The 13,703-nt window shown below is 34.6% G+C and overlaps 1 protein-coding gene across 1 annotated transcript in view; it reads right to left on the bottom strand.

The window, feature by feature from the left end:
- LOC149792574 (uncharacterized) overlaps nt 1-13,703 on the bottom strand; it is a 109,379-nt gene that overhangs the window by 73,175 nt on the left and 22,501 nt on the right. Inside the window, exons 6-11 of the mRNA XM_089969585.1 lie at nt 10,988-11,227; nt 9,183-9,416; nt 8,518-8,634; nt 7,695-7,988; nt 6,779-7,059; nt 759-1,002 (exon numbers count right to left, since the gene is read on the bottom strand). Of these exons, the coding sequence (XP_089825711.1) occupies nt 759-1,002; nt 6,779-7,059; nt 7,695-7,988; nt 8,518-8,634; nt 9,183-9,416; nt 10,988-11,227 (1,410 nt within the window). The remainder of the gene's footprint in view (nt 1-758; nt 1,003-6,778; nt 7,060-7,694; nt 7,989-8,517; nt 8,635-9,182; nt 9,417-10,987; nt 11,228-13,703) is intronic.

The raw sequence follows: 13,703 nt of genomic DNA on the forward strand, positions 1-13,703 counted from the left end.
CAAGCTGGCCATGGCTGGCATGTTGAGCCCAACTACATGCTTCATGCAACAAGTTGGCCATGGCTGGCATGTTGAGCCCAAGTACATGCTTCATGCAACAAGCTGGCCATGGCTGGCATGTTGAGCCCATCCACATGCTTCATGCAACAAGTTGGCCATGGCTGGCATGTTGAGCCCATCCACATGCTTCATGCAACAAGCTGGCCATGGCTGGCACGTTGAGCCCAACTACATGCTTCATGCAACAAGCTGGCTATGGCTGGCATGTTGAGCCCATTCACATGCTTCATGCAACAAGTTGGCCATGGCTGGCATGTTGAGCCCATCCACAAGTTTCATTGATGTAGGCATTTATTTAGATCAAGAAAAGCACATACTAAAGTTGTATTCCCAAACCTAAAGAGGGTGGGTCACAGAATATAACTAAAATAAAAGAAAAGTAAACAAAAACTGAAATCAAAACTGATTTAGGATGTGGGCATATGCATGGATGGATATGCACATAGCTGTTAAAGTGACAGCACTGATGTCTCATGGCTACATTCAAAATCAAAATCGGCAATTAATTTACTCCAGTTTAGCAATATATTTTAATTGCTAATTTTAGCAACTTCTGCAGTCACTGGACCAATGCAAATTTAAAACAATAACAAAACTGCATTTCTACACTTAGATTCCACATATAATTTGCTTGAACATTTCTTGTTGAACAGTAATTGGAAATTTCCAAGCCAAATAAAACTACCAAAGATACTTACCCCGACATGCACTTCCATTTCCTATCAGACCAATTGGACAGGGACCACATACATAACCAGCTGGCGTGGTACTCAGAAGGTGAGCAGGTACATCTGTGCAGGTTACACCACTGTAACAAGGATTACCTGCACAGCCATCAATATCAATCTCGCAGAACTGACTTGCATAACCAGCAGTACAGTTACATGGTACTATCACAAACAGTTCACTTCCAGCAACAGAGAAGTCACACACACCTCCATTCTGTTGAACATATATTATATATAGTATTTGCAGAAAATGCTGTACATTTTGATCAAGAATTGTAAATACTAAGTTTTTCTTTCAATTACTTTCAATAAGCTTTTATTTGAACAAGTCTAGCAATACAAAGCATTAATCTGTATCATTTCTCTGTGCTACTATTTATTATATTTTTAATATTAAATTTTCAATCTGTCTAGTTAAATAGTCTGACTCAGCCATTTAATGTTATGTCAAACAAAATTTCCACAAGACTGTATTATGCTCTTATGTGCCTAAAGTTGTGATTACCCTACTTACTTTCAGCCAATTGAAAAACAGTCATTAATTACATTAAACAGATGAATTATCTAATACATCTACATTGTTATTTAACTTGACTGGTTACTGGCAGTGAACTATTGTATTCTGATACCTTCTGGAGTACCTTGCATAAAAACTTGATGAAGAACCAGTCAGCATATACATGTAATGACAAAGCACAAATAACATTTCAACTGTCTTGATTTCTTCTGCTAAATTATCATACTGGTCTCATATAAAAATAATCATCTTTGAATATATTCAAAAGGTTATTTGTTAAAGGTAGCTAATGATCAATTATCAGTCACTTGATAAATTTTCTAGAAAATGCAAACAAGGTTGAATCATAGAAAATGATCAAAACTATTGAAATGTGACAAAAGGAACATAAATTGCACATTCTTTCCTTAATACACACAAATTGCGTAGTACTGCATGAAATGATACAAAAACTCTGACTTCGTATATTTTCATGGATATAAATTTCCTGGTTTTGGAAGAATGACATTTCTGTCATTACTTTAATTCATGAACTTGAGAATGGGTCCTGTTTTTTTATATGAAAGAATAATTGTTTATTAGTTCTTTAAATTCTTTAAAGAGTTCCATCCCTATAAAAGTGCCCTGGGCCCCAACACAGTAATGAATGGAAATTCTAAACCCATCATGCATATCTAAAGACCACCCAACTCCTATCTCAAAGTTTAAAATCTGTAATCATATCTTAACATTTAAAATTTATCTTCATTGGTGTGGAAGGACATGTTGAATGGGGCATTCTCTTGGGTGATCCTGACTGGGTCGTGAGCCAATGATTTGGGTGACAAATGGGAATACAATTTTTAGCAATCAACCGCTTATATTGGGAGTTCACCATAATTTGAAATACTTTACACTGGGATTATAATCCATTAATATACACATTTGGGGCATATCTTCAGTTTAATCCATATTTAAACAATATGCACAGTGAGACAGTTGTAACTAAGGATCATGTCAACCTTTGATAACTGATATGCTTAAATGGAGTTCAGAAATGAGCAGAAGAAAATGGGTTCAAATTTTTTAAAATCCAAAATGATCTGTATACACTTCTACATAAACAGAGAATTCACAATGATCCCAAACTCAGTCTTGACAGTTCTATTCATAATGATCCCAAACTCAGTCTTAACAGCTCTATTCACAATGATCCCAAACTCAGTCTTGCCAGTTCTATTTGCAATGATCCCAAACTCAGTCTTGACAGTTCTATTCACAATGATCCCAAACTCAGTCTTGACAGTTCTATTCGCAATGATCCCAAACTCAGTCTTAACAACTCTATTCACAATGATCCCAAACTCAGTCTTGACAGTTCTATTTGCAATAATCCCAAACTCAGTCTTGACAGTTCTATTCACAATGATCCCAAACTCAGTCTTGACAGTTCTATTCGCAATGATCCCAAACTCAGTCTTAACAGCTCTATTCACAATGATCCCAAACTCAGTCTTGACAGTTCTATTTGCAATGATCCCAAACTCAGTCTTGACAGTTCTATTCACAATGATCCCAAACTCAGTCTTAACAACTCTATTCACAATGATCCCAAACTCAGTCTTGACAGTTCTATTCGCAATGATCCCAAACTCGGCCTTGACAGTTCTATTACATTGTTTGTAAAGGAGATAATTTTTTTGAGCTTATATTTTATCATGAACTAATGCAGATGCTAAATTCAATATACAATCTGGGACTTAGACTTTGTCTGGGAAAAGTTTGAAATTCTCCTTCAGAAGCCTCTATGCTTAGGTAAATGAATGATAATTTATCTCAGGTGAATCAAACTGCTACCAAACTATCTTCTTATCCAGTTAATTGGGCATTTTCAGGCCTGAATTTCAAGCATTTTATGCCATCTTTAGGCCTGAATGCCAAGCATTTTATGCCATCTTTAGGCCTGAATGCCAAGCATTTTATGCATATTTAGGCCTGAATGCCAAGCATTTTATGCCATCTTTAGGCCTGAATGCCAAGCATTTTATACCATCTTTAGGCCTGAATGCCAAGCATTTTATACCATCTTTAGGCCTGAATGCCAAGTATTTTATGCCATCTTTAGGCCTGAATGCCAAGCATTTTATACCATCTTTAGGCCTGAATGCCAAGAATTTTATGCCATCTTTAGGCCTGAATGCTTAGCATTTTATGCCATCTTTAGGCCTGAATGCCCAGCATTTTATGCCATCTTTAGGCCTGAATGCCAAGCATTTTATGCCATCTTTAGGCCTGAATGCCAAACATTTTATGCTCAGATCCAAACTTTAGTATGTCTTATAATATACAAATCTGTCCTATCTAGAAGTAGCAAAAGCCAATCTTGCAAATACTGCAAAATGCTATATTCCTAAACAAGACCAGCACAATATAATATGGTGCCCTGTGTGAAACGGTAATTTGGTGCCCATATGCCCATACCATTATTAAAATATTTACTGACAAGAAACATCACATAAAGGTGAAATAATGTCTAACCAAATAAAAAGATGTTCATAATTAAAAAAAACAAAGTTTTCTTTCATTTTATTTCTTTAGTCATATTTTTGTGCCATTTTTTCTTCTCCAATACCAATCTTCAATGAAACCTTTCATTTTTAAATTAAGTTCAATGAAAATCATAACCTGCTGTCAAGGCCAAATGTCCCTGTGTACGGACAAAGGTGGAGACAAGGTCAAAACTTCCATAACTACACCGCATGGCACTATCTCCAGCCTGTTACTGTATAAAGCCTCCATTTTTTTATAGCAGAAATTACAGCCATACAAAAATCTTCATACTACATAGAAATTTCTCAACATTTCCTCACCTTATGGGATCCCCAAAAACTTTGCAAACCTTAAATCTTATAAACCGTTCATATTGCTATAACAGTCTAGAAAAAGTACTGTTGACTGCCTGCTAATATTGGTATCATGAGTAATCATAGTATCATGTGTAATCAAAAGGCAGATAATGCAGCCAAAGCTACCCTGCAGTCACCTATGTCTGAATGGAAGATTAGATATACTGACTTTAAATATTATATAAATTATTGTCATACATGCTTTGCAAAAGAGGTGGAAAAAAGACTCCACAATCAAACTTCAGAATATGAAGACCATCACTGGAGGGTGGCATTCTTCATCTGACAAGCTGATGAGATGATACTATACTAATTGCATACAGGACACAAATACCTACCTCCTGAAGAGTGAATCTTGACCAGAGTGTATATATTGTGCCAGTGTCCTAATGACAATCAAATATATTCTTGAAGACTTCCATTCTGTGTGATGGAAATTTTTGTTATGGGTTGTGATTTAAAAATCTTTATGATGATATAACTCTGGACAAAATTTTTGATTTTTTTAAGTAATTTCATTTAAATATATGAAACTATATTTTAACATTTTCTTTTTTAACATTTCTTTTAACTGTATATGTCACGTTTGTTAAGCCCATTCTATAGAGACATAATATAAGCTATAGTCAACCTGTCTTGGGAATATTACTGCATATCAATAATTTCAGATTAAGCAGTGTGGAATCCTAAACAAAATGTGCAAAATCACTTATCTTGGCACTAATATTGTGAAGGATTTAAAACAAGGTGTCAAAGGTCAATGTTTAGTTCTAAAGCATCTCATTTAAGGCAGACTGTATCCACAAAATGCATGGATGACTAGCATGTGAATGAGGTTCTTAAAAAAAGTTACTGAGGAAATCTATGGAACTTTTAATTTCATAAATGAGTGCGAAAATAATGGCACTATCAAGAAGCAAAATTGATCTCTGTCCAAACTAGATGGCACTGTCAATGAGCAATATTGAACTGTGTCCAAATTTGATGGCACTGTCAATGAGCAATATTGAACTGTGTCCAAATTTGATGGCACTGTCAAGGAGCAATATTGAACTGTGTCCAAATTTGATGGCACTGTCAAGGAGCAATATTGAACTCTGTCCAAACTAGATGGCACTGTCAATGAGCAATATTGAACTGTGTCCAAATTTGATGGCACTGTCAAGGAGCAATATTGAACTGTGTCCAAATTTGATGGCACTGTCAAGGAGCAATACTGAACTCTGTCCAAACTGGTTGCTATTTATTAGAAATGCCAACAATTTTACTAATAAGAAAGAAGTAATCAACAATTAATTCATCTCAAGAGAGAATTTTTTAAAATTTATACTATAAGCTTCATTAATCTGACATGAATTGACCCTGCAAAAGATGTGGGATTAACCTGTGAAACCATTTTCTAGGAGTAAAATGGTTTGTTATTAACAGTACTTACCCAATCATAATATATTAGAAGAACATCAATTAAACTACCTCAGAAATTAAGCTCCCCAAGCAAAGAAAGTTCATTTACTACGTCTTTTTTCTTGTTTTAGCAAGAAAAGTGCTAAAAGGTCATCTGCTTGCACAGACAATAGTCAAATAAGAGTGGTCTTCTCTTAGAGGGACTGGTGCCAAATCAGTACCTGAGCAAATGAGCTTGCTGTTCCATGATGATTTGTGAAACATCAATGTTTTGTTCCCCCATTTCCATTGAAATAAACACAGCTATTGATTGTAAATTTCACAATTGGGTGGGTGGGGGGCACCCCAAGCAGCATACCCCACAAGGCTAGCAAGAGATACTGACTTTGGATGAATGCTTAGAATATCAACATCATAAAAATGTGATACTATTTATTTTCTTTCTCCCTTTGGCTGCTTTACTAAACTACAGCCCAAACTTCTTCCGACAACACAGTGCATGCTACAATTAAGAGATGACCTATATTTTGTACATACTAGATAAGACTTATGTGCATCTTCCATTGCTTTAAAATTCTTACATTTTATGCACTTGGTTGACATTTTAAACTGAAATGACACAAGAAGAGAAAAAAGGATAAATGAACAATCCAGCATGTACATAAGTTGTTATACTATACATGTTTCTAAGGAGTAAGCGAAAATAGTTAGTGTTGCACTAAACCATCAGTGACAAAATACATTCACTGACAGCATGTTTTACACGTGGCTAAAATATACAAATCTGTATAATGTGACAAATTCACCCAAAATTTAGACAAAATGTATAAATAATGTATGCAACCTTTTTTTGTAGGGAAATTATTCCTATACATAATAAATCCAAAGTTCCATGGTGGATTGCTAATTTTTTCCACCTATACGTCATGGATTGGTCTGAAGCTATCTGCATGAAGTTAAAAGTATGGAAGCAAAACTAAAAATGCAATACCTGGTGGTGGCAAGGGGAGGTAATGGGTAAAAGTTATTGCCCTTTGTCTACATGAGATAGAACTGATGAATTTTCATCTTTTTAGGAGAGCTTGATTCATGGTGCAGCAGGCTTATATCCCTCCTGATGTCAGTGTGATTGGAAGAGTGTATTTAAAGAAGAAATGTATATTTCAAATATATTTTATTCTTACCTTGCATTTACAAAGCTCAATTCTTGGTCTCCACAAGGCGGATGCTAATTCATCTGAGACTACAACCCCAACTGTCAAGTTGTACCCATCTGGTACAGCATTCCAGGACAATAAGTGTGTAGCATTGTTCACCGAAACACCAGCTGCAGTACCAGGTTCTAGATAATAGTAAAAAGGGTCTCCATTTGGATCCACTGTGTGCAGTGTGACTAGGTTTGGGTAAGATCTACCAACTTCAACTTGCAATACATCTGTATTAGAAATTCTAGGTGGAAAATTGCCTGAAAAAAATAGCAGCACCAGTAAAGAACATGATAGGGATCAACATCTTTTTAATGAGGAGTCCAGGCAATGCATTTTACTGTGAAAAACCAGTGGTGTACACTGGCTTCAGTCACACACTGATTTAACTGATTCCACTGGCCCTAGTTTTGCTAAAATTCTCAAAACTTTCCTCAGATTGAGATTTTGTATTATCTTGCTTTATTTCTGGCAATGCTGATATTTTTGTGATAGAATTAAAGCAACAAAACATAACTACTTTGTTTTAAATTGCACAGCTGCGAGTCTTGTTTGTTTAACATTTTTTTTTGGGAGGAATTTCTTAGATTTAAGGATATATATCATCAAATATTTCTCAGATACAAGACTATCTGCAAGAAAAAACATGAATGTATTTATTTATATGGCGCTGTAATCTATTTTTCTAAATTACTGTTGTAGAAGATCTACTGCAATAGAATTAGATCAAATTTGTAAGTAATTTAGTCGTAAAAATATATCTTAATCCAAAACTTAAATTCCCATTATTACAATCTGATCTCTTTGTCGAAATCTACATACAGTGTATCAAGGAAGCCTGGTCTTATTGAAGATAATGACATTAATTTGCAAAAAAGGAGGACATATGACATACCTAACATTTTTTTGTCTGATTCTATAGTTTTGAGAGTCCTCTCTGTATCATTGGCAATGTCTGCATCAAAGGTGACACCAAAATCAAAATAGCATGGTTTTCTTTGTTCCGGTGTTGGATCATTGAGCCCTTCTCCATAACAAATATCCTGTGCATATCTTCGGATTGTGGCATTTGGAAAGAAGACAGTCAAGTTGGAATTGAAGAAGAGTGGCATAAATGCGAGATTGTTAATACTGGCCCATGATTGAGTTCCATCATACTTAAAGAGCGATGATGTTTCTTGAGTTCTCCCTGCAAAGAGACATAAGATACCAAAATTTAAAACAATACAAAGTCCTATAAATACACTGAAAAAAACAGTTTTAGGATGAATTAAAATTTAACGCAAATTCAATAACTACAGATTGGTAAAATCACTTTTTTCGCTATTTGTTTTTTTGCAGTGTTCATATTTTAGAGTTATGCTTTAATTATCAAAAATGAAATAATGTAAATAACTTGTTTAGCTTAATTTAAGAAAGATGGTAGTATAGGATTTTTTTTTCTTCCGTCAAATGCACATGTTTAGATAAAATTATTACTGCATGTGATCAAGATGGAAATCAAATACAATTACAGGCACACATCACAGCAACTAAAATCTGTGTTAAAATCTGTGTTTTCACTATTGACCATAACTAATAATAGTTCTACATGTGACACCTACAATGGAAACCATAGTAATACAAATTTTGTTACACCTATATCAGAAACCACATAAATATACGTTTTGTTACACCTACAGTGGAAACCATAGAAATATAAGTGTTGTTACACCTACAGTGGAAGCCATAGGAATACAAATTTTGTTCAGTCAGTGATGCTCCAGAGAGGTACACAGTTCCATTTGGTAGGACAAACTCATCATTTTGGTTGTCATTAAAAGTCCCCAGGAGACCTGCAAATAATAATACTAATACTAATAATAATAATAATAATAATAATAATGAGAGTACAGAGAAGAGGAGAAGGAAAAGTGGTAGCAGCAATTGAAGCAGCAGTCACAGTAGTAGTAGTTGTGGTAGTGCCAGCACCAGTTGCATTATGTCATCATCAACAGCTGCATTAGTTGCAAGATCACCAAGACTAAGCTGGAATCTCAGTGATGCACAATTTATCTACAACAATAGATTACCTGTGAACAAGAAAAACAGGCACAAATTTTTAAATTTAGAAAAGTTAATTTTCACATACAAAAGATCAATATTTTAATATAATGCTGCAAAAAAATGGGAGCAATTTAAGCTGATATATGTTTGAGCATTTTATGTCATGATAATTTTATTACAGCAAAGTCCTGCAAATGTGAATTACATGCTTTCCCAGTATTGTAAATCTGGTGTTCCATATTAAAAGTGTTTCCTTATTAGTAGAGGTAATCTTGAAAATTGATGGTTGTTGTCACTATATCATCGAACATTTAACTGTAATGGAACTTCAACTTACCAAGTGTTCCATTTCTAAAGCCAGAGTCGATCTCGAGCTGGATGAGAAGTAACTTCTTGCTAAGTCTAACACCCACACGGATACCACGAGTAAATCTCATGTAGAAAATGTAAATTTCATCTCCTGTTCCCCCAAAGACATTTTGGTTTAGCTCTCTTTCTATCTTGAGGTTATGAAACTCAACTGAACCAGAACTGAAATCAAGGTTTTGCAGCACTCCATCAATCAGAATTTCTGAGGAAATAGGAAATGCAATTTAAATGCACAAATAAATTGAATTTTTAAAAAAAATAATCTGTAGTACACCATCAATTACAGGTTCTGAGAAAACAGACATAGATGACAGAACTAACAGATATGCACACAGTTTGGGGGGAGAAAGTCAGAATGAAATGGTATGCATCATGCTCTAGCAGTTAGATTTCCTTCAGTAGTGTAAGTACAAGATATGCTTTTAAAAGCACAAAATATATTTTAATTTGGGTGGGGACTTGTTTTTAATAAAATCTGAATTCAATTCTTGCAAACTGATCATTAAAAAAAAAAAAAAAACTATAATAAATAAAATCACATACAGAATTCATACTGTATTGTGCATAGCAAAATTAGTACCTTGAAACAAACAAAAACAATGAAACAAATGAATTAGAACCTTTCACATGTACGATTAAAGCACCCGCAACATAAACTGGTTCCCTCAAATTCCATGATGCAATGTCGGGAATAATCTCTGTTAACTAAAATGCTATAGGTTATCACTGTCATAGAGTCATGACATGCAATGTATACCAGTTCTAAACAATTCCAAATAAAAAAATGGATACTTTATTGGACAGTCAAACAAGAAATAAAACATTAAAAAAAACCAATAGGATAAGGTCAGGCAAATTATCCATGACTCTGATAAATCAATTTTTTATTCATACAATATGCAATGCATTTTTTTTTACTTTTAAGGCTTTATGATTCATTCTGGTGTTACTAAACTTTTGTGTACTGTATACTTCAGATACAGCAAAGGGAACTGTTAATGATGGTATGGTTGGATTGCACACCCTGAAATACAAGTCACAGTGGCTTAGATTTCACTGAGTGATGTAATATTCTCATAAAATACTTACCCATCAATTAGTCTAACTTTATATGCAAAAGTATTTGCAGAAATGATGTCAACACACATTCTAACAAAGTGCTGATGCGAAGATGAATGAAAGGGCAGAATGTGTGTGTGTGTGTGTGATTTGGATTTTTAATGTAGCTTTACCAATTTTTCAGTCATATCGCTATGATGTCTGCAGTGTGGCAGTATACAGTGATGTCTAGCACTGGGGCATCATGCCACAGACATGCAGAATGATGTCCCCACACAATCACATCCTAACACCAGTCTGACCAGTCCTAACACTAACCTCCTAATGCTGAGTGCCTAGCAAGGCATATTGTTAGTACCATTATTAGAAGTCTTTGGCATGACTTGTCCAGGGTTCAAACACATGACCTCCTGCATCTTAAGTAGATGATTTAACCACTAGATTACCGGAGTGGTCTAGGATGGGCAGACAGACATACACATCAACAATATATAACATCAAACCCTTTTGGAGTCTACATAATAACATAATCAGAATGTGTTCTTTTACTGATAAATAATGAAAAGTGAGAAACTTTAATCTGATCAGATGCAAAATCTTTCTGTGCTATACAGATGAATGGATGGAGAGAGGTGCAAAGTCACAGCATGATATGTGGGCATACATACAGATACATAAACTAACTTTAACCAGTCTGGTATTCTAAAAACTTACCAAGTTTAATTCCGATCGTACATATCCTAATTTCAGTCTTATTACTTTCAGGTGAGAGCTGTTTGGCTGCGAGGGAGGTGAAGCCAGTGGCAGGCTGTTCCACACCATCTCTAACTATTGGAGCTGTTCGACCTTGTAGTTCAAACCAGGAATGCCTCAACAGGATGAATTCTCCCATGCCATTGAAAGTATAGGTGATGCCATCTAGTGTCTTTAAATGAGGGTCTCCAATGCCACCAGCTGTAGGTTAATATTTAATAATTTCATGTGGTTATTTTTTAACATTATGCAGGCTAAATAACATTTTCACAATGGCATTCTTTCATAACTTCTAATCAAACAGTTGCTTTTTGATACTGTATAAAAGTATCAGAGAATGGCTACACTGATGTGAACCTATCAGGATGATGGAATGTGACATAAAACTAGAATTAATTCCAATAGGTATATCACATAGCACTTAACTGTCAACAAATTTGCCTGTTGGTTCTTATGCAGAAGTACTATTGGAAAACCAAAACTGGAGAAGATCATTCAAAAGCCAAAATCAGTGACATGGAATACCAGAAATCCAAGTTCTTTAAAGTATTAGGCCCAAAGAAAAATAAATGTTTGTTGTTTTTTAAGCAAAAAGTTGTGTTCAAATAAGATTCTTTTCAAAAATATTTTCTTTCTTCAATGTATCCAAAGTGAATCTTGGTTGCATGATCAAAGACCTTGTCAGTTTTACTAAACAACATAATGTTATATAATAGGTATACACTGTCTATATAATTACTGATATGCTTTGATGTAAAACTAAAGCTGATGACAATTAGAGAACAGCATGCAAATGTACTATTCTCTGAGACACCTGGAATTCTGAACTTTCCTGAAGCCTATCTCTCTGATGTCTTCTGAATAATACATTTGCCAGAACAATTTTTAAAACATTGTTATTCAGACAAAAATTAAATTTATCAATACCATAAGGTGGGAATTTTTTCATCTAATTTTGTCCCTCCCCCCCATTCCCCTAGTCTCTGCAACACCCACATAAATGCATTCATATACATTTCTATTATTATTCCTACCTCCATTTGGCACTTAACACACTCAGTATTTATGGACCAAAAAGTACCATGTTATAATGTAAGGGAGTTGTTTATAATAATCTCTTTTCTATAATGTAACAAATCAGCATACTGTAATGGCTGTAAATCTTCAGACAAAAAATTTATTAATTTTTTTATGTGTCCCATGACTTATAGACATATAAGAATATAGCATTTTCCGTGACCCATCACTTCTAGAAACAAAAAATTTCAAAACAAAATTGGCAAGATCAACACAAGTCACACAACTGTGACCAGCTATTTCAATAACCACATCAATAAACTGTTACATACTATGAGTGTTTTTGTGATTAATTTGCATTTGCGTATTTTCTGATTTGTCCAACATGAAATTAAATAAAGGTAATTCACTGGCAGGTTAGAGTATACCCACAAGTCTATGCCATACTAAAATGTACAGTACTTACAAATTCAAGGTAATTCACTGGCAGGTTAGAGTATACATGTACCCACAAGACTATGCTGTACTAAAATGTACAGTACTTACAAATTCAAGGTAATTCACTGGCAGGTTTGACTTTACCCACAAGCATATGCTGTACTAAAATGTACAGTACTTACAAATTCAAGGTAATTCACTGGTAGGTTAGAGTATACCCACAAGACTATGCTGTACTAAAATGTACAGTACTTACAAATTCAAGTGATGCTTAGCATCTCTTATATCCTTGTTTATTCCCCAAAATATTAATGTAGATTTTGCTTTATTCACTTTTTTAAAATATCAAATCACAATCTTCCATATTAAATTTCAGTCAGACATACTTAGATGTTTCATTTACTTTTCTCCATGTTCAAACCTTCAATGTACATGTCTAAGTGGTGTCATGACATCATTCCTGACATTCAACCAATCAAACACCACATTCTGACTCATTCAGGTAGGTGACTGGCTCAGTCTTGGGGACGTTCACCAGTTATTATTTACTTTTGAGAGATTGACATATGTATGGCTAAGTTGTTTGCATTTGAAACATGCACAGTGAAGAGAATGTTGACATACCTCTACGCTACATTGATGTAATGTGGCTGACATTTCTTTGGATATTGTACTTGTTGAAATAAAGCATGATCTAAGCACACAGCTGACTAAAATGACTGCTCCCTTATGCTAACAAAAGTCTGCCTGAATTAGACTAAAGTGCACTATCTTTAGCAGCTATTAAAATAGCAAAAATTAATTTTTCCAGACTAGATTATATCAGCTTCTTAAAGTGCAATGAATGAGTTACCAAAAATATAAAATGCAAGAAAAGTTATCAGATTTTTTGACAACTTACCTCTGAAGTCCAGGAAGTGAAAATGACCAAGTGGAGCTAGCAGTTTTATGAAAGTACACATCTGGAGTAAGGGCCACCTGTATGCTCTATAACCCATATTACACCCATCAATCATACACCAAAATACGGGGAATTAAGGTTCTTAGAACAATACCTAAGATAAGCAAGGTCTTTTTTAAATAGCCAGTATAATCAGTGAGTAAATGCAGGGAATTCTTTTTCTTTAAAATTCTAACCCTATGCAAAATATGAAACTGTACAGCACCACCTTTATCCTTTTCAAACTTTGTCTTTGATAGCAAAGAAAATCCTTCTAGCCTG

Source organism: Sinohyriopsis cumingii, chromosome 9 (assembly GCF_028554795.1).
Source record: "Sinohyriopsis cumingii isolate HCF-2022 chromosome 9, ASM2855479v2, whole genome shotgun sequence".
NCBI lineage: Eukaryota > Metazoa > Mollusca > Bivalvia > Unionida > Unionidae > Sinohyriopsis > Sinohyriopsis cumingii.